A 24,230-nucleotide genomic window follows, 5' to 3' on the forward strand; every position below is an offset into this window, starting at 1 on the left:
TATCCTCCCATTCTGAGCTTCTTGGAAACTATTTACTACCAGAGTAGAAAACTGATGGGACATGGAGTTGATCCATCATGGCAACTCTTTGGATTCTTAGTACCAAAATCATTAGCACTAATGCTATTATGTACACAGATTAGCACTCGACCATCTGAAGACAATTTCAAGAAATATGAGCATATACAGTAAGATACTGATTTCAAAGTAGAACAGATGGTCACCAAGTTGGCCATCGTAAGGAAACTTTTTGCTCATCATTTGTGGTCCTACAGTCAGAACTTTTAATCATTTGAGGAGTAACAATTCAAGTAGAAAATGTGCTGAGAGTTCCCAAAATAGCAAGAATAGAAGAGGGGATTCAATATTGTGTATAATAATTTCACTTTTTTGCATAAATTTAGCAGCCAAATGTACTACATTGAACATTAATCAAACTTTCTGAAGTTAAGTCAGCCTTTGCTGATCCTACTGACCATCTATGGAATGAGGGAACTTGAGCCTAGACTTCAAACAACCACAGTTGAGGTGAAAGTTTGACACATGACAATAGTTTGACTGTAACCTGTTAATGATAGCTGAAGGTGAAGGGGCAGGTAAAATTAGATCCTTTTCCCTTCACTCATATAATTTGAAGATCATGAAATGTGAATTTTAAAGTTCAGAATAAATTGCTAATTAAGTTGAGGTATTTGAAATCAGCAAATAAAAATGCAGTTCAGGAGAGCGACTAAGGAGTAATTAATCATATAGGTGAAAATGACAGGGAAGTAGAGCAAGCAGTAAAATTATTTTTTAGCTAGTTGTTATAGAGCCTTCATATGCCATTACAAGAATTATTAGACATTAATTCCTTTCTCTTTAGGCTATATCTTAAAAACACACATACACAACATCAACATCATTATAGGAAGACACAAATCAAGGCAAAATCAAGGCAGATACCTCTCTTGAAATAGATATGAAATAGATATGACACTTCCCTCTATCTTTTACTCAACATGTGAAGGAATTAAGGGTTAGATCAGTGATGGCGAACCTTTTGAGCTCGGCGTGTCAGCGTTTTGAAAAACCCTAACTTAACTCTGGTGCTGTGTCACATATAGAAATTTTTTGATATTTGCAACCATAGTAAAACAAAGACTTATATTTTTGATATTTATTTTATATATTTAAATGCCATTTAACAAAGAAAAATCAGCCAAAAAAATGAGTTCGCGTGTCACCTCTGACATGGTGTCATAGGTTCGCCATCACTGGGTTAGATGGTCATAGGCATAACCTTAAACCCACTCTAATTGATTTCAAATATAAACCACAGCCAATTTTTGGCATTTTAACTGTTATAATGCAAATTTATACACTCTTTAAAACCAGCCTTGACCCCCCAACAGACACAGCTTTGAGGATACCCACTTTAACATCTGCTTAAGAAAACATTTTGCCTCCAGGTGTTTTTTCTTTCCTTAGAAGCTACACTTGGGCTTGATGCTCTCAATCCATGCTGCACGGCCAGGATTTCATTTGGCATTAAGATATTTGCATATTAAACTTAAAGCCAATCGATCAACATGGATAATACAATGAAATGCCCAGAGAGTTCATTTGACATGCACATCTTCAACTAGAAAACAAAGACAGCATTTATGTAGAGATTTATATTTTTAAGCACTTGACATTTATTACTTAGCTCATCCACACCACATACCTATGAGGTAGTTTAGCATGACTTTAGTAAGAGTAAATTAGGTAAGAAGCAGAAAAAGAAGAGATCTGTTCCCACAAAAGGACAATTTTGGTCACAAAAGAACAACAATCAAATTTTTTTGTACAAGCTGATCAAACAAGCAATGCATATTTAGCATGGATGGAATGTAGAGAGGGTGGTTATTTTATTACCTGACAGCTTAGAAATGTTATTTCCTCATTGGAGTTCTAATATGCTGTGCTCACAGTAACCTGTCAAAAATACCTCTCTTAACTGATCAGCTTTGGAGGAGGTGTGCCCTCCCCCAGCTCCCAGGGCTCAAATTTCCCTGTGGGAGTATTCACATTTTTCATCTATTTCATATTTTTCTTCTCTTAGTCTGATTGGTCTAGTAAAGTCACTTTAATAGGAAGGTATAAAGATTCTTGCAGTTCCAATTTATGTTTATATGTCATCTAAGAGGCAGATGAAAAAACAAATCTTATTGGTCTTTGTCGTCAAGCAATTGCAGATGAGGGTTTTATTGCCACTTTTATCAGCAGGAGGGATCACTGCAGTCCTCTCCACTTAGCAGATTGCTTTATGATCACATTTATTAGCGCACTTGGCTGTGAAGACTACATATAAGGAAAACTCATTAATTTGGGTTTCACAACCATGGCCTGTGTGGCCACTGGCACTAGTGCTAACCTGAAGCTCACCTCTGTACTTGAAGGAAAACTCGTTAGAAAATAAGTGAATTGTATGACCAGGACTATAGGGGTATTTAATCTCTATAAGAAGACCTAAACTATTTCAACCACTTAGCAAGTGTTTCTTTAAAAAAATTTTACTCTACTATAGGGATGCCATTAGGCTTGTGTGTTAGGTTAATTTTGAATCATTTCTCCCTCACTGGAGCAACACTTCGAATGGGCAGTAGTGGGTCAGTTTAGTTGACGTTCTTACATGTACTCTGGAAGTTTAAATATTGAACATAGGGTTCACCTCTAGTTCTCCCGCATGGAGGTTTTACAGGAAATTCTTGGACCTGTCTTCGTCTCTCCCGGAATCTCTGCTGTAACCCGGCGGCCCTGCCAGAGCAGCTCCATAAGGTCAGGTCTGCAAGGCTCTCCCTCTCTCTGCGCCAGACTTAATTTGTCTCTTTGAAAATATTTACCTCTCACTCCTGTTCGTTCATAGTGAAAGTGAAATGCAAGACACGACCTAATGAAACAAATACAATCACACCAAAAAGATAAAAGAACAATAATGACAACAAACAGCTAGCTTCCCAAGCAGGGGTGTTTCCATTTAAGACGTCCCAAAATATAAATAATATTCATAGACTCTTCCTCTTTAAAGCTGAATACGTCACCTCCCTGGTTCACTGGAATGGTAACTTCCCTTCTCTGTACAGGCAAAAATAAGGAAAGAGACTTGAAAACAAACAAAGCCTCGTCTCTGGCAGGGTATTCACTTTCACTTGACAGGTTGCCAAGGAGCAATGGCACTTAGATGAGGGATTCTGAAATAATCAGATTATTATATCTGGAAACTGATCTATCAAGGTTGGCAGAGACTCTCTGTAAAGCAAACGAGGTCTATGTTCATAGACTCGTCTGTACTATATTGGGTTATTAAAAACAAAAACACCTGAGGGCATGAGCTCACTCACTAAACACAAAGAGAAACAAAGACTTTTTTTCTCTTTTTTTACTAGGACAGTTGCGTATGTTACAGCAGAATTGACAAATAAAGCCTCATTTTACACATTTGAACAAAAGTCACCATAGGAGGTTTGCAGCTCGGTTGTGTGCTTTCCAAAACAGCAAAATAGTTTGTTCCCCATCACACCTTTCTTCCTTCCAACAGGACAGCTGTGGTTGGGGTGGCTGCTCCTTCTGTAGTCATGGACACTGGCCACCTTGGTCCCTCCTGAGTGGGCCCTCCTCCAGGAAATGGTGCCAATTCTCAAACACCTTAATAACAACACTGTGCGTTTCTAAGTCATTTCATTTATTGCTCACTGAGTTGTAACCACCTTGGCTCTCTGTGGAAAAACAATAGGCGACAGAAAACCCTGACACCAGCAGATCACTTGCCTGTAGTCACGACATACAAAGGACAGCCCCAGCCAGACCATTGAGAAGCATCATGAGTAGAAGCTAAATGCCTGGCTTTGCAGCCAGCCTGCAAGTCACCGAATCCAGTCTGATGGAGATGGAACCTAGAGAAAGAGCCTTATGGTTTACACTCAGAGACACTCTGTTCCCCATCAGAGTAACAGGGTTCCAGTCTGCCATACTGGCCACTGGTGTTTTTCCCAAAGTGATTGAATCTTGGCTCATAGAGAGCACTTCAGTGAGAAACAGAGCAATAGGAGACCTCATCATACCCAAGGCTGTCATTCTTCAGAATTCACCCACTTATTTCCAAATCATAGTACCCCACATCGAAGCCCTTAAGTCAGGCCAACTTCATAAGAATTATTCATTTACTTCTCTCCTGTTCTGGGATTTATAATTCTTCCTTTGGATGCCTTTGGGAAAACATTTCATCAAGGTCAACTGCTGTGAAGACATTTTTGCCTAAGAGGATCATCATGCAGGCAAACTAATTCTTTTCCTAAGCTATTATTTTGGCAGCTTGCAAAGAGGATTTGGCTTAACCTTGAGAAGCTGTTTTTTGAATGGTCAGAAAACAGAGATGAGGATTTTTCTTTTATTTGCCTTCTTCATTCTTGCTGTTCAGATGGCAAGGCTGGCTCACATTTTGTAAGGTGAGATGAGAAGGACCAGGGAGTGATTCTTTCCCATTTAGGGCACGTTGCCACAGTCATGTTCCACATGATGAAAAAATAGTGTTTTTTTCTTGATAGAGGTGCTTTACATAACAATCATCCAGGATTTAATAGAATAATTTTATATGTTAAAGAAATCTAGAATAAACTAGAGATTTAGATTTTTCCATTGTCTTTAAGTTTAAATGATGCTTTCACTGTTTGGTATAGGATTATAATTTAGAACATGTGCTAAATATATTATCAGAAAATAATTTAAAAATCCATCCAAACATCACAACTTACCACAAAATTAAAAAAACAAGAAGAAGAAATAAATAAAGCTCATTTACTTTCCAAAACTAAGATTGGTCACATGTTAATCTGTGAATCCTCGTAAAAATGTTCATTGTTCAAGAAAGATTTCTCCTCTGGTGGTTGATAAGTAATTCTCCATGGCAGAGAAATCCTGATATTTTTTTTCTCATCTTGATTGATGTTTTCACTACTTATTCTTCAGGCTATAAGACAGAAGAGAACATAGTCTTACTTTCTTTCTTAATTACATATTTCAGTCTTTCTCTCTTTCTTCTTCTCTCTCTTTCCCTCTCTCCTTCCCTCCCTCCCTCCCTTTCTATCCCCCACCCACTTCACTTTATCCATCAAATTAAAATAAAGCTGAATTTATATAAATCTTTTAAGTTCTAAATAATCTGTGTATATAATAACTCAATTACTAATGTCATCTCTGTGTATCTAGAAGAAAATATATATCTTTGTAATGTCAATCCAGACACTAAATTCATTCCGAAAGTTGTTAAAAATGAAAATAATAAATTAATTTTTATTTATGGCATATTGTATATAGCCATCTGTAAATTGCAGGTATCACTATTTATAGAAACCTCTTGTTGGGAGGCGAGAACAAGTTGGTAGCATTTAGATTTCAAATTATTATGAACTTCATTCTCTATGCATCAAGAATTTTATCTGTTAGGTAAATAGAAAAATAGTTTCTGGTTTTATTGTCAAGAAGTATTGATTTAAATTAAATAGATAACTAGTTTTTAAAGGTTTTTTTAGTTTTGTTTTGCTTTATGGTAAACAGATACTACCATTGATTACATGCCTACTATATGTCAAGAATTTTCCATTTATTTTACATGTTAATTTAATCCCCACAGCACGTTTTATGTGGATATTATTTCTCCCCATTTTAAAGGTGAAACAGTGAGGCTTAAACTGTCTATGTTAATGGCACAAGGTCATAGGGCTATTAAGGGATAAGGGTTGAACTCTGGAAAGATCAGAATCAGATCAGTCCTCTGGCTGCATCAAGACTGCCAAACAGTATGCTGTATTAACCCTAAAGCAATATTATGGAGTGGGGGTGGGGGGGATGCAAATGTGCTAGAGCAGGTCAGAATCCTTGTATAGACCTGCCTTCCCTTATCACTAAGATCTAAATATCTTAGTGGAAAGCTTATAAATGAAAAATTCACAAGTGACAAAGGAAAATTCTATCACTGACCTGGAAGCACACAGCATATCTTGAAATGTTATTTTCCAAAACATAAAAAAACACACATGCTAAATAGAGTAGGTCTTAATAAAATATTCTTAAGAGACAAATAAGAATTTGGATATTTTTGGTATAATGTAGACCAAAAGAAAACAGAGACATATTTTTTTTAAATAGCTTTGAAATTTTGCCTTGGAATGACCCTAGTAATCACAGCTACCTTTACATAGTTATACAACAAAACTTCCTATTTTAGAATCTCATATTCAGTTCCTGCTACCATGACCTATGAAAATTCTACAGTTGTTGCCACATGAATTCATGCAACATAAAGTTAGGAAGTTCTAACTAGACAAATATGAACTCATTTTTATAACCTGCAAAGAAAAATATTTTTCAAATTAAAGTGAGTTTGAAGTGCAGTATCCCCATGTAATAATAAGAAGACCAACACATCCGTGGCTGAGAAGTCTTCAGTCATGATGACATCTTTAGAGGAAACCAGATGAGAGTTGTTTATTTATTCCCAAATGAGAATCACAATTGCATGACCAGTTAAATAAAAAAGCTTCTCTTTTTACTAGTCACTTCTTCCCCATTCTGACTTAGAAGATTCAGAGAGAGGAGATGCTATAAACTGGGTATCAGATAGTAGTCTTGTGTAGACTGGTAAGAACTTCTTAATACCTAAAAGAAGTGTTAAACACTACAATTAAACTTTTCTCACCATTAAAAATTACCATATATTTTCAGTATAAGTGTTATATTCCAGTAAAAGTGTTATATTAAGAACTTAATTTCATAATGAGAAAGAATATCACACCCTTCCTTTTTATGGTCAATAAAACTATTCAGATCCTTTCTGAACACATTGAAGTAATGACAAATTAAAATGTTTTCAATTCCAAGTAGCTTTTATAATTATTCATCCATTTCTGATATTGCTGGAAAAGCTCCTTCATATTATAGTTTGCATCCTGTTTGATACAAAAGAACATGGAAAATTTTATTGCTATTAATAAAATGGAGCCATCCAATCCAAGAAAAAAATTCTTTTTCATCTGAAAGATAAGCTGCATAATTCATGTATTTTCAGTAATTTCTTTAAATTAGAAAAGTGAAGAAAGGTTTAGGGAAAAAAGAATTTATTATATAGTTTCCATCTGTGGTGAAAATAGTCTTTGTTTTCAGAGAGTTTTAAATTTGATTTGAGTCGAAGAGATCATTTCCATTTAATTGTACACATACCACTTATACTCATAGAGCTCACTTTATTTTCTTTTTCTTTTTTAGCTTCATTTTTATTGTTGACATTATTACAGATGTCCCCATTTCCCCCTCCTTTGCCCAATTCCACCAACCCTCTAACTCCCCCTTATTTTCAACATATATCAGGAAAACATACCCTCTGTTTCACTTTAAAAAAAAGTAACAAAATTATGAGGGACTTTTCTCGGGGTCTTGAAATGCAATGAGAAAACCCTGGAATGATTTGGATGGGAACCTCCACCTTCCAAAAGAAGTTTCCATGCCAGCAAATTGTGATAAGTTTCCATGTCTAATTTCTGTGAGCTCTAGCCCATAAGGGAACCTGCCATACAGAGGGATGTGATGACCTTGCAGGACATGTATTGCATTCCAAGACCCCAACCCAAATGAGAATCACAATTGCATGACCAGTTAAATAAAAAAGCTTCTCTTTTTACTAGTCACTTCTTCCCCATTCTGACTTAGAAGATTCAGAGAGAGGAGATGCTATAAACTGAGTATCAGATAGTAGTCTTGTGTAGACTGGTAAGAACTTCTTAATACCTAAAAGAAGTGTTAAATACTACAATTAAACTTTTCTCACCATTAAAAATTACCATATATTTTTTTAAAAAGTGGAGGGATTAAGAAGTACAAATTTGTATTAAAAAATAGTTTGGGGAATGTAAAATACAGTATAGGGAATACAGTCAATAATCTATACTAATAATAGAGGAATATGCAAATTGTCCAGGACACCATCATTTAACAACCAATCAGGACGGGGGCGGGCCTGCAGTGAAGAGCTCTCAGATCACCTGCACCTGGGGTCTCAGCATGTCTGCATGAGGAGAGGAAGGGAGAGCAGATAGGCAGTTAGGGGGATCAGGCCAGGAGGGGAGAGCAGTTAGGGGCATCAGGCAGGCAGGCAGGTGAGCGGTTAGGAGCCAGTGGTTTTGGATTGCAAGAGGGATCCCAGATTGGAGAGGGTGCAGGCCAGGCTGAGGGATCCCGCCCCCGTAAACAAATTTTGTGCACCAGGCCTCTATATAGTAATAACTATGTATGGTGCAATGTGGGCACTAGACTTATTGGGGAATCACTTCATAAATTATATAAATGTCTGACCATTATGCTATACTCATTAAACTAATCCTATATAATAATAGAGGAATATGCAAATTATCCAGGATGCCCTCACAGGTAATGACTGGCAGGAGCAGGTGGGCATGGCTGCGTGCTGCACAAGGCTGACGGATGTGAGGCTGCGTCAAATAAAATAAAATGCGTTCACATGCCCTAAAGCACAAAATCCCAGAAGATAACTCAATGCAGGTTATTGTGTAATCTCCATGATTACACAATAAATCACAATGATTACACAATATTGATTACATAATAAACTTATTTCCACCGAACAAATATAACATCTTCATTTACAGATGACCCAGTAAGGCTGCTGAGGCTTTCATCTGCCCCTTTCAACACTGAGGATGACAGGGTTCAAGGAGGAAGGGCTCCAGTTTTGTTTTCTCAGCACCCAGCTAGGAGGCCTCCCTGGGGCGGCTCTTCCCTCCAAGCCCTGCACAGGATGGGCGCTCCACGCTCCCGGGAGCCCCGAAGGGAGGCTGAGTGAAGTGCTTTCCCTCTGGGACCCCGCTCTCCCTGGGAACCCAGAAATCTGCCTCCTGGAGTGACTGCACAGCAGCCAGGCCTGGCAAGCCACAGAGGGGACAACCTATCCATGCGGATGTGTACGCTGGTGGAGGCCACGCAGCTGCCATAGTTGAAGCCGTCCTTGATGGAAGACCGGGGTTAGTGGGAATTGGAGTCGGCCATGTCTGCAATGGAACCCCAGCTCCCTGCCAAATGACTAGAGCACAGGAACCTCAATGGTCTCCAGTCACTTCCTGAGCAGCAGTCAGACCCGACCAGGGAGCCAACCCGAAACTTAAGTAGGTGCCCTGATAGAATGGAACCCAAACCTTTGCTGTGGCAGAGGAGCTCTGGCCCAGAGCAGGGGCCAGGGCATGCCAGAGGGGTTTTGTTGAGGGGCCCTGACAGGCAGCACCCTGAGCAGTGGGTTAGAACCTCTTCCTGATACAGCAAGGTTGCAGGTTGGGTCCCTGGTCAGGGCACAGACAAGAAGCAACCAAAGAGTGAATAATAAGTGGAACAGTACACTGGTGTTTCTCTCGCTCCCTTCCTCTCTCTAAAATAATCAATCAATAAAAATTAAAATAAACCCTCTGGCTTGCAGAGTTGCTAAAACAGTTAGAAAGCAAAGTTCCATCCTTTCCCATTCATTCAGCAAATATTTCATATGCTCCTTCAGTAATCACACTGGGGATGGGTGTTTGTTTATTTGTTTGTTTTTGTTAATCCTCACCTGAGGACATTTTTGCATTGATTTTTTTTTTTTTTTTTTTTTTTTTTTAGAGAGAGTAGAAGGGAAGGAGAAAGACAGAAACTAATGTGAGAGACATCAAATGGTTGTCTCTTGCTGAATCCCCAACCAGGGCCCTGGATTAAGCAGGCAACCCAGGTACATGCCCTTGATTGGAATCCAACCTGGTACCCTTCATTTTGCCTGCAGAAGCACTATCCACTGAACCAAACCAGCATTTTTTTTTCTTTTTAACTCCTCCTCTAAGGATATGTTTTTTCATTGATTCTAGAGAGAGAGGAAGGGAGATGGAAAGAGAAAGAGGAACACCGATCAGTTGCCCAAGCAATCCAACAGAGATGGAACCCACAACCTGTGTATGTTCCCTCACCTGGAATCAAACCCATGACCCTTTGGTGTGTGGGAGGACACTCTGACTACTGATTGACACCGACCAGGGCCTAGAGGTACATTAAAATTTTTTTTTTGCAGATCTGCCCTGGCCAGGTGGCTCAATTGGTTGGAGTCTCAACCTGTACACCAAAGGATTTCCTGTTGGATTCTAGGTTAGGGCACATACTTAGGTTTAGGTTAGATCCCGGTAGGTCAGCAGGTGCAGAGGCAGCTTACTGGTATTTCTCTGTCACATGGATGTTTCTCTCTCTAAAAATCAATTTTAAAAACGTTATCAGGTGAGAATTAAATATAGATCTAAAATTTTATTTTTTTTAATTTATTTTTCATTTACAGTTCACATTCAATAGCCTATCCTATATAATAAAATCCTAATATGCAAATCAACCAAATGGTGGAATGACTGATCGCTATTAACTGTCCACCAGGGGGCAGACACTCAACGCAGGAGCTGCCCCCTGGTGGTCAGTGTGCTCCCACAGGGGGAGTGCCGCTCAGCCAGAAGCCGGGTTCATGGCTGGCGAGTGCAGTGGTGGTGGCAGGAGTCTCCAGGGCAGCACTAAGGATCAGCGAGCTGAGCAGTAGGGAGCAGCAAGCAGGTGTGCGGTAAAGAGTGAGGGGTCCCAGACTGCGAGAGGGCACAGGCCAGGCTGAGGGAACCCCTCCCCCCCCTCCCCATGCATGAATTTTGTGAACCAGGCCTCTAGTATAAAATAATACTGAATGTCAACTATACTTGAAAAAAATTTAAGAAACCTGAGTAAACCCAATAGTTAAAATAGTTACTGAAACACCGGATGTATACATTAAAATTAAATGGATAAAATAAAATAAAAATGATCTGAAATGTATTCAGTCTTCTTGAAATATTACCAAGGTATGGGAGAGGGGTGGGGAAAGCATCTGACCAAGCATGTTTGAAGGTGGTGACCAGAGAAAAATCTACTGATTCATTTGTCCCATGCTAAATTTAAACTGTGATACACCAATTAAAAAGCAAAGCAGAACATCCTCAGCCATTATCAAGTCTCATTTCTGATAGCCAGGGAGCAAGTTTACAGTGACATGAAAAATGAAATTGTGGACCATGGCTTATATGCAATGATATAGCCAGAACTTGTTAGATAAAGAGGGGTTATGTCCCAGACATTTTCCACAAATAGGTTGCTGAACAGTCATGAATTTTCACTTGTTCAACCTACTGCCTGAGATGTGCCATAAATGACATCCAAGTACTTGTCACCTCTTCTCAATTTATTAAAATAGTACAAAAGAAACTAAATTAAATTTTATTCTTTCTTTCCTGCATTCCCTAACTTGGCAAATAAGAATTTAAGGCAGAAATTCAGTGTTTTCCTAGGCTTGTTTTTTCTTCCCATCCCATAAAAATTAACTACAACTTTTATTGGCTTCCTATTTCACTCTGAAATAGATCATTTCCTCTGCTCCCTTTGTCCCTGCCCTACTCCAGGGCACTAGTCTATCTGGCAACTCTGCAACCAGCTCTGCTGCTTTATCTTCTTGGTGCTATAAGCTTCTCTGGGTTCCCATCACCTACTGAGAAAAATATAATATACCAAAGTCATTTGTGATGTGATAGCTGCTTCTCCTCCAATTCCATCTGTTTGTAAGTCACACCCTCCCCAGCCCCTTAAGCACTCTAAGCTCCATCCCAGAATTACATGAGGTTCTGTCCTGCTCCCATGTGCTTTCATGGTTTGCATAGGCTCTTCCTTCTGCCTGGAAACTCATCCCCCAAGGTTTTACCTGCCCAGCTTCACACAACCATCTTAGTGAAAGCATACTTCCTTATGATATCCTTTCCTGAACTTACTCTGGCCCAACATTTAAAATGTATTTGCAGTATTTTGAACAGCCACTTAGAAGTAGAGAACAAAACTTCAAGAATATACCCGAGCTACAGGAAATGATACCAAGTAAGCTGTTGTGCTTCAGACAGAAATGAATGTTTTTTGCTTCTGATAAGGGTGGGTGGGCAGGGGAATTGGGGGTAGGGAGAGGACTAAGGGGAGAAGAGAAAAAGGATGTAGGAGCAGGGAATGAGGCATGAGGAGAGTAGAACCAGAAAAAAAGGCTTTATTGTGTGCATGGTGCTAGTGCTGTATGATGTCCAAATCTTTGATAGTTGCCTAAATAAATAAAATACTTCCAAAATGTTAATTATTAGTGGAAGTCTATGTAGTCTGATTGATAAGAGGGAGGAAAGCATTCAAAGTTATAGGAGAGAAAGATGCAGAAAGACCATAAGACATTGGGAGTTACAAGGATAGGCTTTGAATTCCAACAGACCATTAAAAACTTTCCTGGGTATTCCTATGCCAATCCAAGGTAACTGGAAATGGGGTGGAGTTCAGCCAATATCTCTAACATAAGGTTAATTTACCCAAATCCTTCTTAGGAAAACAAATCCTGTCTGCTATAACCATTGAATGAAGAAATAATATAAGAAAATTCAGGCTAATTCAGAGAACAATCAAATATTGTTAACATTCAAGAAACTGAATATTCAAAAGTATAGAATATTTAAAATGAATGCAGCTCTATCACTTCATAATAAATGTAGAGTAAGAAAACAGCCTTCTTCCCTCCATATAGAATTTGCACTGTTTATATGCAAATTAGTGTTCCTGATATGCTTGAAAACAATTTATTTCCTTAAGAAGGCAAACATTCTCTTTATAATCTTGTTTACACTATTCATTTGCTTTGCAAAGCATTTTTCATAAAATTGCAAAAGAATGAAATGTTAGAGGCAGAAGGAACTCCAGGGATCATAGGGAAGTCCAAAGACCTCACTTTACAGATGAGAAACTTGATAAAGGACCTAACACATTATATCCCCTCAGCATTACCAACGCCTATACCCTCACACCTGAGCCCCTTTGTCTGGGGGGGACTCCATTTCTCCTATGTTGGGGTTCTAGTCACAGCTGAGGCAAATGCAAACAGATCAAAGAACATCAGCCTCCTGGACAGATGAAAGAGAGTGCAGTCCCCCAGTTTAATTCACTTATAGAACTGGAGGCCTGTTTGTTTCAGAGCATCAGCTATCATTTTTCTCCCTCAGGAAATCTTTCCTGATCCCCTCTTCTTCCTACCCAGTCCTTCTTAGGTGCCCATCCTAAGTGCTTTGCTCTATTGTTTCTCCAGCCACATCATATTGCCATCTTTTGTTTACTAACCATCTCCCCTTCAAAAAAGCCTGGAGCTGTGTCTTTGTCTGTGTATTCAGTTCTTGGATGAGGCCTGACACAGAATCAATGCATAACCTTACCCAAATAAACACATAAAGAAAACTAGAGAGGAAATCTATTGCCACATTGAGGAGAAGCCTAACTCCCAGATACTCACAGTCCTCATTTCCTGTTCTACCCTGGGCAAGTCCATTCTCATCCTGCATTTTTCAGGGAACAAAAACAATTAAGTATTCAAAGCATATCAATCTCTATTATTATCTTCTACTATTCTTTTAATACAGAGAAAAAGGGCTGATGACATAAAATTAGAAAACTTGGCTTTAAACTCCAACACCAATTGTTACTAGTTCATGTACAATATTTAAAATTTCACTGTTCTCAATTTACCCATGTGTAAAACAAAGACATCAATAATTATCTTCTACTAAGGAGTGTTATGAGGCTAAATGAGATAATGTACATGAACGTGGCAACTAACTTACAGGAAAGCCATCACAGTTGGGGGGGGGGGGGGCCTCTCCCCTCCTCACCTCTTGTTTCTCCTGAGAAAGAATTCTGACAAATGACAGAAGCAGTGTTGAAGCAAAGCAAGCTAATTTATTAAGAATATACTTGGCATAAAGCACAAGCAGACAACTCAGCTAATCTGAGTGCCCCAAATGGTGCGTATTCAAGAGTTTTATAGTTTTCTCCTCTATAGGTTTCAAGGTCCCCCTTTTAAAGTGTTGTGGCTTTTCTCAGAATTTATGAAAACATCTGATGACTTAATCTTGGCACATCCCAAGATTGCTGACTTCTCTGTTCAATGGGTAAGAAAAACTCCCCACTTTCTCCCCGCTTCCCTTTCTCCTTCCTTAGCAGCTATCTCCCTACCTAACATTCCCCCTTCAAGTGAAACCATCCAAATGCTTTTGGGGTTTTTGTTATTTGTCCCCAGACTTCATTTGTCCTTGGGTTTAGCTGGCACAAATGACATTAATTGGGTCTTTGTTCTCTAATTTCCCAGGCCAGGGAGATTTAAGCTATGCATTCTCTGTATAAACCATTTGCTCTAGAATGTCCTTGATTGGGGAGGATAAGCTCTTATGATTCACAAGCTGGCTATAAGCTGACAGAGGTGCTTGGCCTTGTTTAATTTTCTTGTCTCAGTTTCTCCATTTCTCTTGCCAAGAATTTTTTCTAGCTTCTTACTATCCTGCCACATGACCACAAAAAATTTAGATTCCTATGATGTTATCCTTGTTCTTAATCACTTGAAAGAAGTTTTATGATGTAGCTGTATATAATAAAGACTTTATCTGGTTTTTGTCCCAAGTCTTTGGGTGAAGGTCCTAAACCCTTGGAATTTCCTAACTGATTAGAGTGTCTTTGTGATTCATGGTGGGCCCTGGTAGTTTAGGTTAATGAGGTGACTCATGGTTAGTCCTTAGATAATTTCAAGATGGGACTAGCAATGCTGTAAAGACCAACCATGGAATTAGAGGGATTAGACTTTAGCCTAATGATAATAGCTTAACCTCTAGAGAGGGGAGGAAGGCTGGAGATTGAGTTCCAGTCACATAGCCAATGATTCAATTGATCAGGCCTAAGTACCAAAACCCCAATCAAAATACTGGACAGTGAAGCTCGGTTGAGCTTCCTGCTTGGTGAACACATCAATGTATCTGGAGAGTGAGTGGTGCTTCCTGACTCTATAAGAAGAGGACACAGAAACTCTGTACTTAGGACCCTCCTGGGCCTCATCCCATGCATTTTATCTGCTCCTGATTTCTACCTATTGTAATAAAGCTGTAACCATAAGTCTAGCACTATCCTGGGTGTCGCCATTCCTTATAATACATTGTTGAACCCGAGTGAGAAACCTGGAATTTATAGCCACTTGGTCAGATGTGTAGATAGCCTGGAATCCCAAAAGACTGTAGCTGGTGTCTAAAGGAGGGTCATCTTAGAGAGGACTGTGCCCTTATCTGTTAAAGTCTTTATTAATTCCAGGAAGTTAGAGCCAAATTGCATTGCATTATTGCAATAGCAAACCTATCTGCTTCTGCTTCTGTGTTTTAGTGGACAGAGCCCAACACTACTTCCATGTGGGGCAGGCACTGAGAAGGCTCAAGATGCTAGACCAGGAACTTCTCTGCAGTGTAGCACATGGCAGAAGCAGTTCAGTAGTGTCAGAGAGTGAGTTATACCATCAGATGCTGAACCTCAAATCCAAGAGCTGGCACTCTCTAGCTCTGTGGCCATTATCTTAGTTTCCTCCTCTATAAATGGGGATGATGTAACAATAGCACAGATTTCAAATGGCTGTTATTAAATTAAATGAGTTAGTACATGAAATTATTATATACTTTATACATATGGAACAACAAATACTAGTAAATGTTGCATTTTATCATTATCAGTATTAGAATTATTTACTCACTACCTTGCCCCTTGCTTCAGGCAAAGTCAATTATGTCTGGTACCCCAGCTGGCTTGTTAGTGGTGAAAATACAGCTAACATGATAATACAATTTCTATAATAAATTATTTGACAATTATTATATTATCAAAACTCCAAAACATTATGTGATGGAATGAATGAACTCAGAATGAGCATTAAATTATTATCTATAGAGTGTCGGCCATCAGACTGAAGGATTCCAGGTTCAATTCTGGTCAAGGGCATGTACTTTGGTTGCAGGTTCCCTGGCCCTCGTCTGGGTGTATGCAGGAGGCAAACAATTGATGTGTTTCTCTCACATTTCTATGTTTCTCTCTGTCTCTCCTTCTCCCTTCCACTTTCTCTAAAAAGCAATGGAAAATATCCTCAGATGAGGATTAACAACAACAACAAAAAAATTAACTTCTAGGCCTGGATTTACCACAAACTGGCTACTCTGTAAGTGTCATTCCATTTCCCCAAGCCTCAAATGTCCTCATGTATTTAACAAAGAAATAGACCAAGTCATTCCCTGGGCCCCTTCACCTCTGACATGCTGAAACCCTGGGGCTGGGCCAAGGTCACTGAGGCAGAGATAGAACCAATCCTTTAAGTCGTTCAATTCCAAGTTCAGCAGTTTTATGTCAGCCCCATCTAAATCATTACAAACTCCAAAATGACAAATCCACACAGATAGAGGATTCTATATTAACTTCTTTTTTTCCCCTTTTACTCTTCAGGCTCAGAGCTGATGTTCTAACTAGAACTACAAACACAGCAAAACTTTCAGCAGATGTTCAAATCCACTACTGAAAGCTATCACCACATATTTTCAAACAGCCAAACTCTGTGTTATAAATGTGTTGATAGGTCAAGGAAAGGATTAAGAAAGTCAGCATGTCATCAAGGGAGAAATTCTGGGAGATGATGGTCTGGTGCAGCATCCTTCAGGGCATCCAGCTCTGGACCAAAACAAAACAAGACACATACTACAAAGGGCAATAATGTCTGCAGTGCAAACTCAATGATGTGGAGACAATTCAGTCACATCTAGGAATCATCCTAGTAAAAACTGACTGTGATGTCTCACTTTAAAGAAATATACCTTCCACAGTGTCCCACCAGGATATTTATGATACAGAGTGAAGCATACTACATTGGTGTGGAGTCTGGGGTCCTGGTGTCAGTTGACACAATCTGAGTTATCTATCCTATCTAATAATAGACAAACATGGTAATTAACTGTACCTCCAACATGCTTCCCATTGGCTAATCAGGGAGATATGCAAATTAACTGCCAAACAAGATGGCAGCCAGCAGCCAGGCAGCTGAAGCAAACAGGAGGCTTGCTTGCTCCACTGATGGAGGAAGCCAAGGTTCCCCGCCTGCTGTTGCCGGCCTCTGAGCTGCACTCTAAGAAACAATGTTGCAATTATAGAAGCTAAACAAACCCCAGACACCTGCTTTCAGCCAGCCAGCCTCAGAGCTGGAGCTGCAACAGTGTTTCAATTATAGGAGCTAACAAAGCCCAGGTACCTGCTTTCAGCAGCTGTGAGGTCTCAGAGCTGGAGCCGAGCCTCAGAGCTAAAGCCAGCTCTCAGCTCCAGTTACAGCCATAGAAGGTAAATAAATCCCAGAATAAAAAACAAAGAAAGGAGAGGTTGGGAGCTTCAGTCACCTGCCAGCCCGAAAACGGCCCTCAGCCCCTCACCCAGACTGGCAAGGCACCCCAGTGGGGACCCCCACCCTGAAGGGGGTGTGACCAGCTGTAAACAGCCATCATCCCCTCATCCAGGCTGGCCAGGCACCCTCACCCTGATCCGGGACACCCTTCAGGTCAAACCAGCCGGCCCCCACCCGTGCACCAGGTCTCTATTCTATATAGTAAAAGGGTAATATGCAAACTGACCCTAACAGCAGAAAGACTGGGCATGACTGGTCACTATGACACACACTGACCACCGGGGGCAGATGTTCAATGCAGGAGCTGCCCTCTGGTGGTCAGGGCGCTCTCACATGGGAGGAGCTCTGCTCAGCCACAAGCCAGGCTGATGGCTGCCAGTACAGCGGTGGTGGTGGTAGCCTCTCCTGCCTCCTCAGCAGCGCTAAGGATGTCCAACTGCAGCTTAGGTCTGCTCTCCGCTGGCAAGTGGATATCCCGTGAGTGCTGCCAGGCTGCCAGAGGGATATCTGATTGCTATCTTAGGCCCAATCCCCAGGGAGCGGGCCTAAGCCAGCAGGTGGTCATCCCCTGAGGGGTCCCAGACTGCGAGAGGGCACAGGCCGGGGTGAGGGACCCCCCTCCCTCCCGAGTGCACAAATTTTTGTGCACCGGGACTCTAGTATATATATAAAAGCTTAAGCAACCAGCCAGTAGCTATGACATGCACTGACCACCAGGGGGCAGACGCTCAATGCAGGAGCTGCTGAGCTGCGGTCACTTGGCAGCGGCAGTTCTCTGGTGACACACCCAGAACTAGAGAGGAGGGAGCCTGATTCCGGGGTGCATCACCCAAGAACCACCCTCTCGCAATCCAGGACCCCTCGGAGGATGTCGAAGAGCTGGTTTCAGCCCGATCCCCACAGGCCAGGCCGAGGGACCCCACTGGTACACGAATCCATGCACAGGGCTTCCAGTATAATTAATAAAAATGACTTTACCTATCTGAGCCCCAGTTCCCTAGTCTCTAATTTGAGCATAAATGTCTGCTGCATAGGACTTTTGTGAGGAATAAATGGGTTGTGAACCCCTTTGTACATGGTAAAAGTAGTGGCAAAGCTATTGAAATGTAGATCATTAAAATGATAACTTTATATATTGATGTGACTTTGTTAATCTTTAAAGGCTGTTTTATATATTTTAATTGAGATAATGTAGTGGGAATAATGCACTAGCTAACTACAACGTTATCATTGGTTTGTTTACATGATAAATCTCTATCACTATGGACTTCCAAAATGTCCATGAACTTGATTCTAATATACTTAAGCTCTTGGAAATAAGATGTAAGGCTGGGGATGATGAAAACTTTGGCCTAAGTAGTCAGGAACTATTATGGGCAATGAATGGAGTGGTGGAGGGAAAGAAAGGAAAAGGGAGAGTCCACAAGGAGGATTTGCATTTATGTATGGAAGGGGCTGTTGAAATATATTTCCATCTCACAAGGTGGTCTTGAACAGCATTAATGAACTTGGTGATTTAGCTGAGGAGATTTTCAAGCTGTGTTTACAGTGCCATTTTGTTTTTTCTTGCTATTATGTTAGTTAGGAAGTTAGACATGAGCAGCTGGGATGGGGCCTACCCTGAGATCCTGACAGGGGTCAGACCAACATTGCCTTCAGACCCCCTCTCTATGGGCAGCCCAGCAGCCAGCAGACCACCAGTGGGCAAGTTCAGAACCATCTGGTTCTTGGCTAAGCACAAAGGAAAATGACATGACCTCAATGTGACCTTAGTAGGGCCCTAGGCTAATTATAATAAAATTTGCATTACAGTTTTGACCCCTCCCCCCATGAGTTTTTCTGTATGCACTATGGGTAAGAGTATGCTCAGAAGAAATATGGTTATATAACGCTTTTCTGTCAATCACCCCTGGATGCAAATGAAAATCTCTATCCAGAAAATCCCTCTTTTAAACCATATAACCCAGGAAGTTCAGGACCATTGTTTCTCTGGACTGCCCTGCTCTTCCCTGGGAGTATATTTTCAATAAATCCCATTTTGTTTTACTTTCATTTTCGTTGGCCTTAAAATCTTTTCTGTGTCGATGAAAAGAACGGAGGTCCCAGCTGGTAACCCCAATCAGTAACATTTAGAATAAACTGCAGGAGTAATAGACTGTGGGAAGAACTGTTAAACAGAAAGGAAGCAAGGCTTGATTTTGAAAATCCTCAGTCTCTTTGGACAGCAGAAGATGCTAAAATCAAGGCACAGTTTCGAAGTATTACCAGGAAAATGTGGTCTAGAGATAAAGCTAACCAAGACTGCATCACCCTGGTTTAAGACTTTAAAAAGGCAAAAGGATCAGACTGTTCCTAGGTCCCACACAGGAGCCTTTAAAGGGATGAAGGGTGTCCCTGGATGCAACAATAGGGTTTCTAGGGAGTTTAAGGGCATTGTCTTTTAGCCTTCTTAATAAGACCCAAAGCCAGAATAAGAGATTGTGTGGGTGTGACTTTTTTTCCTGGTGCAGTGAACACCAATAAGATTCACAGAAATCCTGGAGTTTTTGAGAAAATGATCTACTCCTTTCAGTCTAAAATGATAAAATGATATCTGAAAGGAATAGAAACAGCACAAAATGAAAAGAGGCCAGGAAGCAGGCCAAGTGAAGTATTTGGGTGCGAAAATGTGCTACCGTCCATGAAAAAGGAAAGATGACTCTGAGGGCAGACCAAGGTGACCTGCTTCTGAGATGGGTAACAAGGTCCCTGCATCCTGGTAGCCTTGCCATGGTGTGATGCCGCCTCTCAAGTGTGGGCTGAATCTGGAAAATTGTTTCAAACAAATGCAATATGAATAGTATTATTTCAAGATGAATTTATAAAAGGCTGTGATTTCCATCTTGTCCACACTGTCTCTTGGCCCTGGCTTGCTTGCTCAGGTAGTTGTGAGCTACCCAAGTCCTTAAATGCCTCTAGCTAGTGGTTTGTGAGGAACAGAGACCCTGATTCCAACAACTCACAAGGAACCAGATTCTGCCAACAATGATCTGAATGAAATTGGAAGCAGATTCATCCCTGCTGTAACCTTGATGGAAGCCCTGGAAGAAACCCGGAGCCAGAGAACACAGTTAAGTCCTGCCTGGATTCTGTGAGACAATAAATGTAGGTGTTTCGAGCCACTAAATCTAGGAGTAATTTGTTAAGTAACAGTAGATAAGTAATGATCAGTATTATGCATTGAATTGTGTCTTGCCCAACTTTAACCCAACCCCACAATTTATGTATATGTGAAATTTTAACCTTCAGGACCTCAGAATGTGACCTTCTTTGGAAATAGAGTCATTGCAGATGTAATTAGTTAAGATGAGACCATACTGCAGTAGGGTGGGCCTCTAACCCAATATGACCAGTGTCCTTATACACAGGGAAATTTGGACACAAAGATATGTATATAGGGCGAGGATTGGGGTTATGCTGCCATAAGCCAAGGAACTATCAGAAGCTGGGAGAGAGTCATGGACAGATGCTTCCCTAAAAGGATCTGGGAGCATGGTTCTGCCCATACCTTAATCTCAGACTTCCAGTCTCCAAAACACCTTTCTGCTATTTAAGTCGCTCAGTTTGTGGTACTTCGTTGTGGCAGCCCTAGGAAACGAACAGTTATTAAATGGGAGATAAAGTGCTATTATGGAGTATCAAACAGGAGAAAAACAACCAAAGAATTATTTACTCTGATCCCAGTGGTCTCCTAAAATGCCAAAATACCCTCACCAAAGCCTAGGGGCAGGGGGAGGTGGGGAATCTGCGTCCCTATTCAAATGCCATCACCACCCTGTTGGGAAGATGGGGTCCTCTGATCACAGAAGGTACAGGGCTAAGTCAATGACTCATCCAGGTGGGCATGCCCCTTGCATCATGACCTCCTTCACACACCTCAAAAAGGTAAGTAGGGTACGAGTACGCAAAGCAGAACAAACCCCAAGGCACAGTACAAAGAAAGGTCAATGGAAGGAGAATCTGTGTGCATCTCACTTCCTAAATAGATTTGTTCCTTAAAAACAAAAACCACACACACACACGCATACAAAATTGACTCCCTTTTGTGTAAATTAATTTACAGCACTAGCTGACCCATTTAAAGAAACACAAAGTGAATCATTTTAACATGAAAAAATCATCTTCTAATGTACCTCTTACATAAGGTCACGCTCTGTGGAGAAACACCCCCCTACCCAGCTCCAAATGTAATGGAGTGGTTTCCCAGGTGTCAAGAACCATCTAGGCTCAAACTCTATACATATTCACTTTTAATTAATAGACAAAAATAAATTGATTATGGAAAATTCAGGTCTGAAATGCAGACACTCTGATTAAAATTCATGCTGACTGCTCTCATCCAGTGCTGGCAAGTCCTGCTGGGGAAGAAAATCCTTTTTTGTTGACTTTTTTAATACTGGAGAAGAAAGAATGCAGAAACGAATTGCATTCCAATGGTCCTCAGAGGGAAGCACCGATTCCCGAGGCAGCATAATTATCTGCTTCCAGCCCATGACCTTTACCCCTTGATGACTGACAGAGAGAGAAGGAAGAAGGAAGCAGGGGATCTCCAAGGCTCCCAGGAGCTGCAAGTGCTAGGAAGTCCTCTGCTCCTAGCTGATTGCTACTGAAATGTAGGCTGTGTGCAGAGCATAGAGCTACACTAAAATATGGCTCACTTCTGCTTCTGCCAGGTCCTCAGAACAGACTCAGACACATCCTGCCACCGGGGCCTACTCTGAGTAGAGGACACATTTTGAAAGCATTTCACACACACACACACACACACACACACACACACACACACACACACACACACCAAACTAACATGGAAAAAGTATGGACATGCAATCATGATAAAGAGTGACATTTCTCAAGGTGCATCATTTGTGATATGTTGATTAACTTCCATGTGTAAACAGCAGGGCAGCTTCTGTTACTAAACAGAGAACTCCAGTTAGACATCTGCTCCTGCCATCTAAATGGAACTCTGTCTGGCCGCTGTGTCACCGGTTTTCCCACAGGTTGTGGGTGCGATCCAACCTGGGTGTCGGGAAGATGGCCTCCAGTGATCTCCTGGCCCTCCTGACACTTAACTCCTGTGAGTATACAAACCCCCCACGGTTTCATTGTTGATCTCTTGGCCTCTCACACAGATCCCTCATAGTTGGACTTCCTGCCCAAAATTCAGAGTTTAGGAAGCAGAAACTCTCTGTATGGAAGCCATCCCTGGTCACATGACAGTATGGAAGCTGGCCATTTGGAAAGAAAGGAAAGCACAGTTTGGTGTAAAGGACATGTGCGGATCTTGAGCCAGACAGATCAGCATTTGAACTTAAGCCTTGCCTTTAGCTGATCATGTGACTTTGGAAATGGTTTCAGCTTCCTCAAGCCAGTCATCTCATCTATGACTGGGGATGTTAACATTCACCCTTTAAGAGCCAAGCACTACTATCATGTGCCAAGGGCACAGCAGAAAACCAAAGTATCAAAACCCATGCCTTATATTTTAATAAAGAGAGACCAACAATAAATAAGAATAAATAAATTACCTGACATGTTAGAAGGTATTAAGGAATATGAAGAAAAAAATATCAGGTCAGGGGATGTGAAGAATGTGAAAATAGGAGGCGCAATTTTTAAGAGTGGTCAGAAAACATGCCATTTTGCATGTACTAAAAAAATAAGCAGTCAAGCCATGGTTTTGGGGGAAAGAGCAGGTGGGGAAACAATAAGCACAAAATTTCAGAGGCAAGAACCCCCTTGGGGTCTCCACAGAGTAGATCAGTGAGGCTGGGACTCAGGGAAAGGGAGAGAAGTGGGAGGAGGGCCAAGAGGTAACTGGAGTGGGAAGGTTTGGTGTGGGTAGGGCCCTGCAGTTATTGTGCAGGCTTAGATTTTTATGGTGAACAAGATGGAAAACCATTAGTATGTTTGAATCAAGGAGCAACCTGATTATGAGAGATTCAGTAAATTAAAAGATGAAGACAAAGATGAAGAAGAGGAGTGAGGGAGGAGTGGGGAGGTGAGGAGGAGGAAAAGGGAGAGGCAGGAGAAATGATATAAAGTACTTAGTACATCTCCTGGGACAGACAGGTACTTTAAAAATGCTATTTCAAAGTCCCTTTCATACTCCCCAACACTCTTCCCATTTGCCCAAGACTGATTTTTGTGTATGATTTTGGGTAGAAATCTTTCTGTTTCCTGAATCAATGTCATGAAACTTAAGTAATAGAGAAAAAATTGGGGATCAAAGCATGATGTTCTACTAGAGATTCTGAGGATTTCTGTGGCTGACTGCTGCCTTGCTGGGTTAAGGAAGTCAGATAATGTTTCACCATTCATCCATCATCAGTTGTCGAGAGATAAGGGTGTTCTTGACCAGCATCTGCAAAGTCACTCCACACATCTGCATGGGGAGTGCAAGGATGTGTTCTCCCAAATGAACGAAGAAAAATAAAGACAGGGATGGATGTTACTAATAGAGTTACGTATCCATTTGGTGAGAAATTAATTTTGCAATCTCATGATCTTGTAGTCATTACATTCATCTCTGACTGGGTTTTTTTTGTTGTTTGTTTGTGTTTTTTTTTTGCATTGCTGATTTCTGCTACACATTGAAAGGTCAAAAAAGATACAGAGATACAAGAGAAACGACTTCACAAATATTAGACTTGAGGTGGTTGGCAGACTCCAAGGGTTATGCAAGTGTCTCCTGGGGAAGAAAGGCTCACAGCTTCCTGGTTGTTTGCCTCAGGACCACTATAGTCACAGTGAGGCTGTCCATTGCTCCAGGATGAGAGGACAGATTGGAAAAAAAAAAGGTTTGCCTAAGGCAGTTGGTGCATTT

The 24,230-nt window shown here is 40.8% G+C and overlaps 1 protein-coding gene across 2 annotated transcripts in view; it reads right to left on the reverse strand.

Annotated features, from left to right (window-relative positions):
- Positions 1 to 3,405: 3,405 nt before the first annotated feature.
- ZMAT4 (zinc finger matrin-type 4) overlaps positions 3,406 to 24,230 on the reverse strand; it is a 330,204-nt gene continuing 309,379 nt past the window's right edge. For both annotated transcript variants that reach the window (XM_081084533.1, XM_081084532.1), the window contains one exon: positions 3,406 to 4,990. In XM_081084533.1, coding sequence (XP_080940659.1) covers positions 4,975 to 4,990 — 16 coding nt within the window. In that variant the 3' untranslated portion in view covers positions 3,406 to 4,974. The remainder of the gene's footprint in view (positions 4,991 to 24,230) is intronic.

Source organism: Myotis nattereri (genome assembly GCF_964212035.1).
Source record: "Myotis nattereri genome assembly, chromosome: 2".
NCBI classification, from domain to species: Eukaryota; Metazoa; Chordata; class Mammalia; order Chiroptera; family Vespertilionidae; genus Myotis; species Myotis nattereri.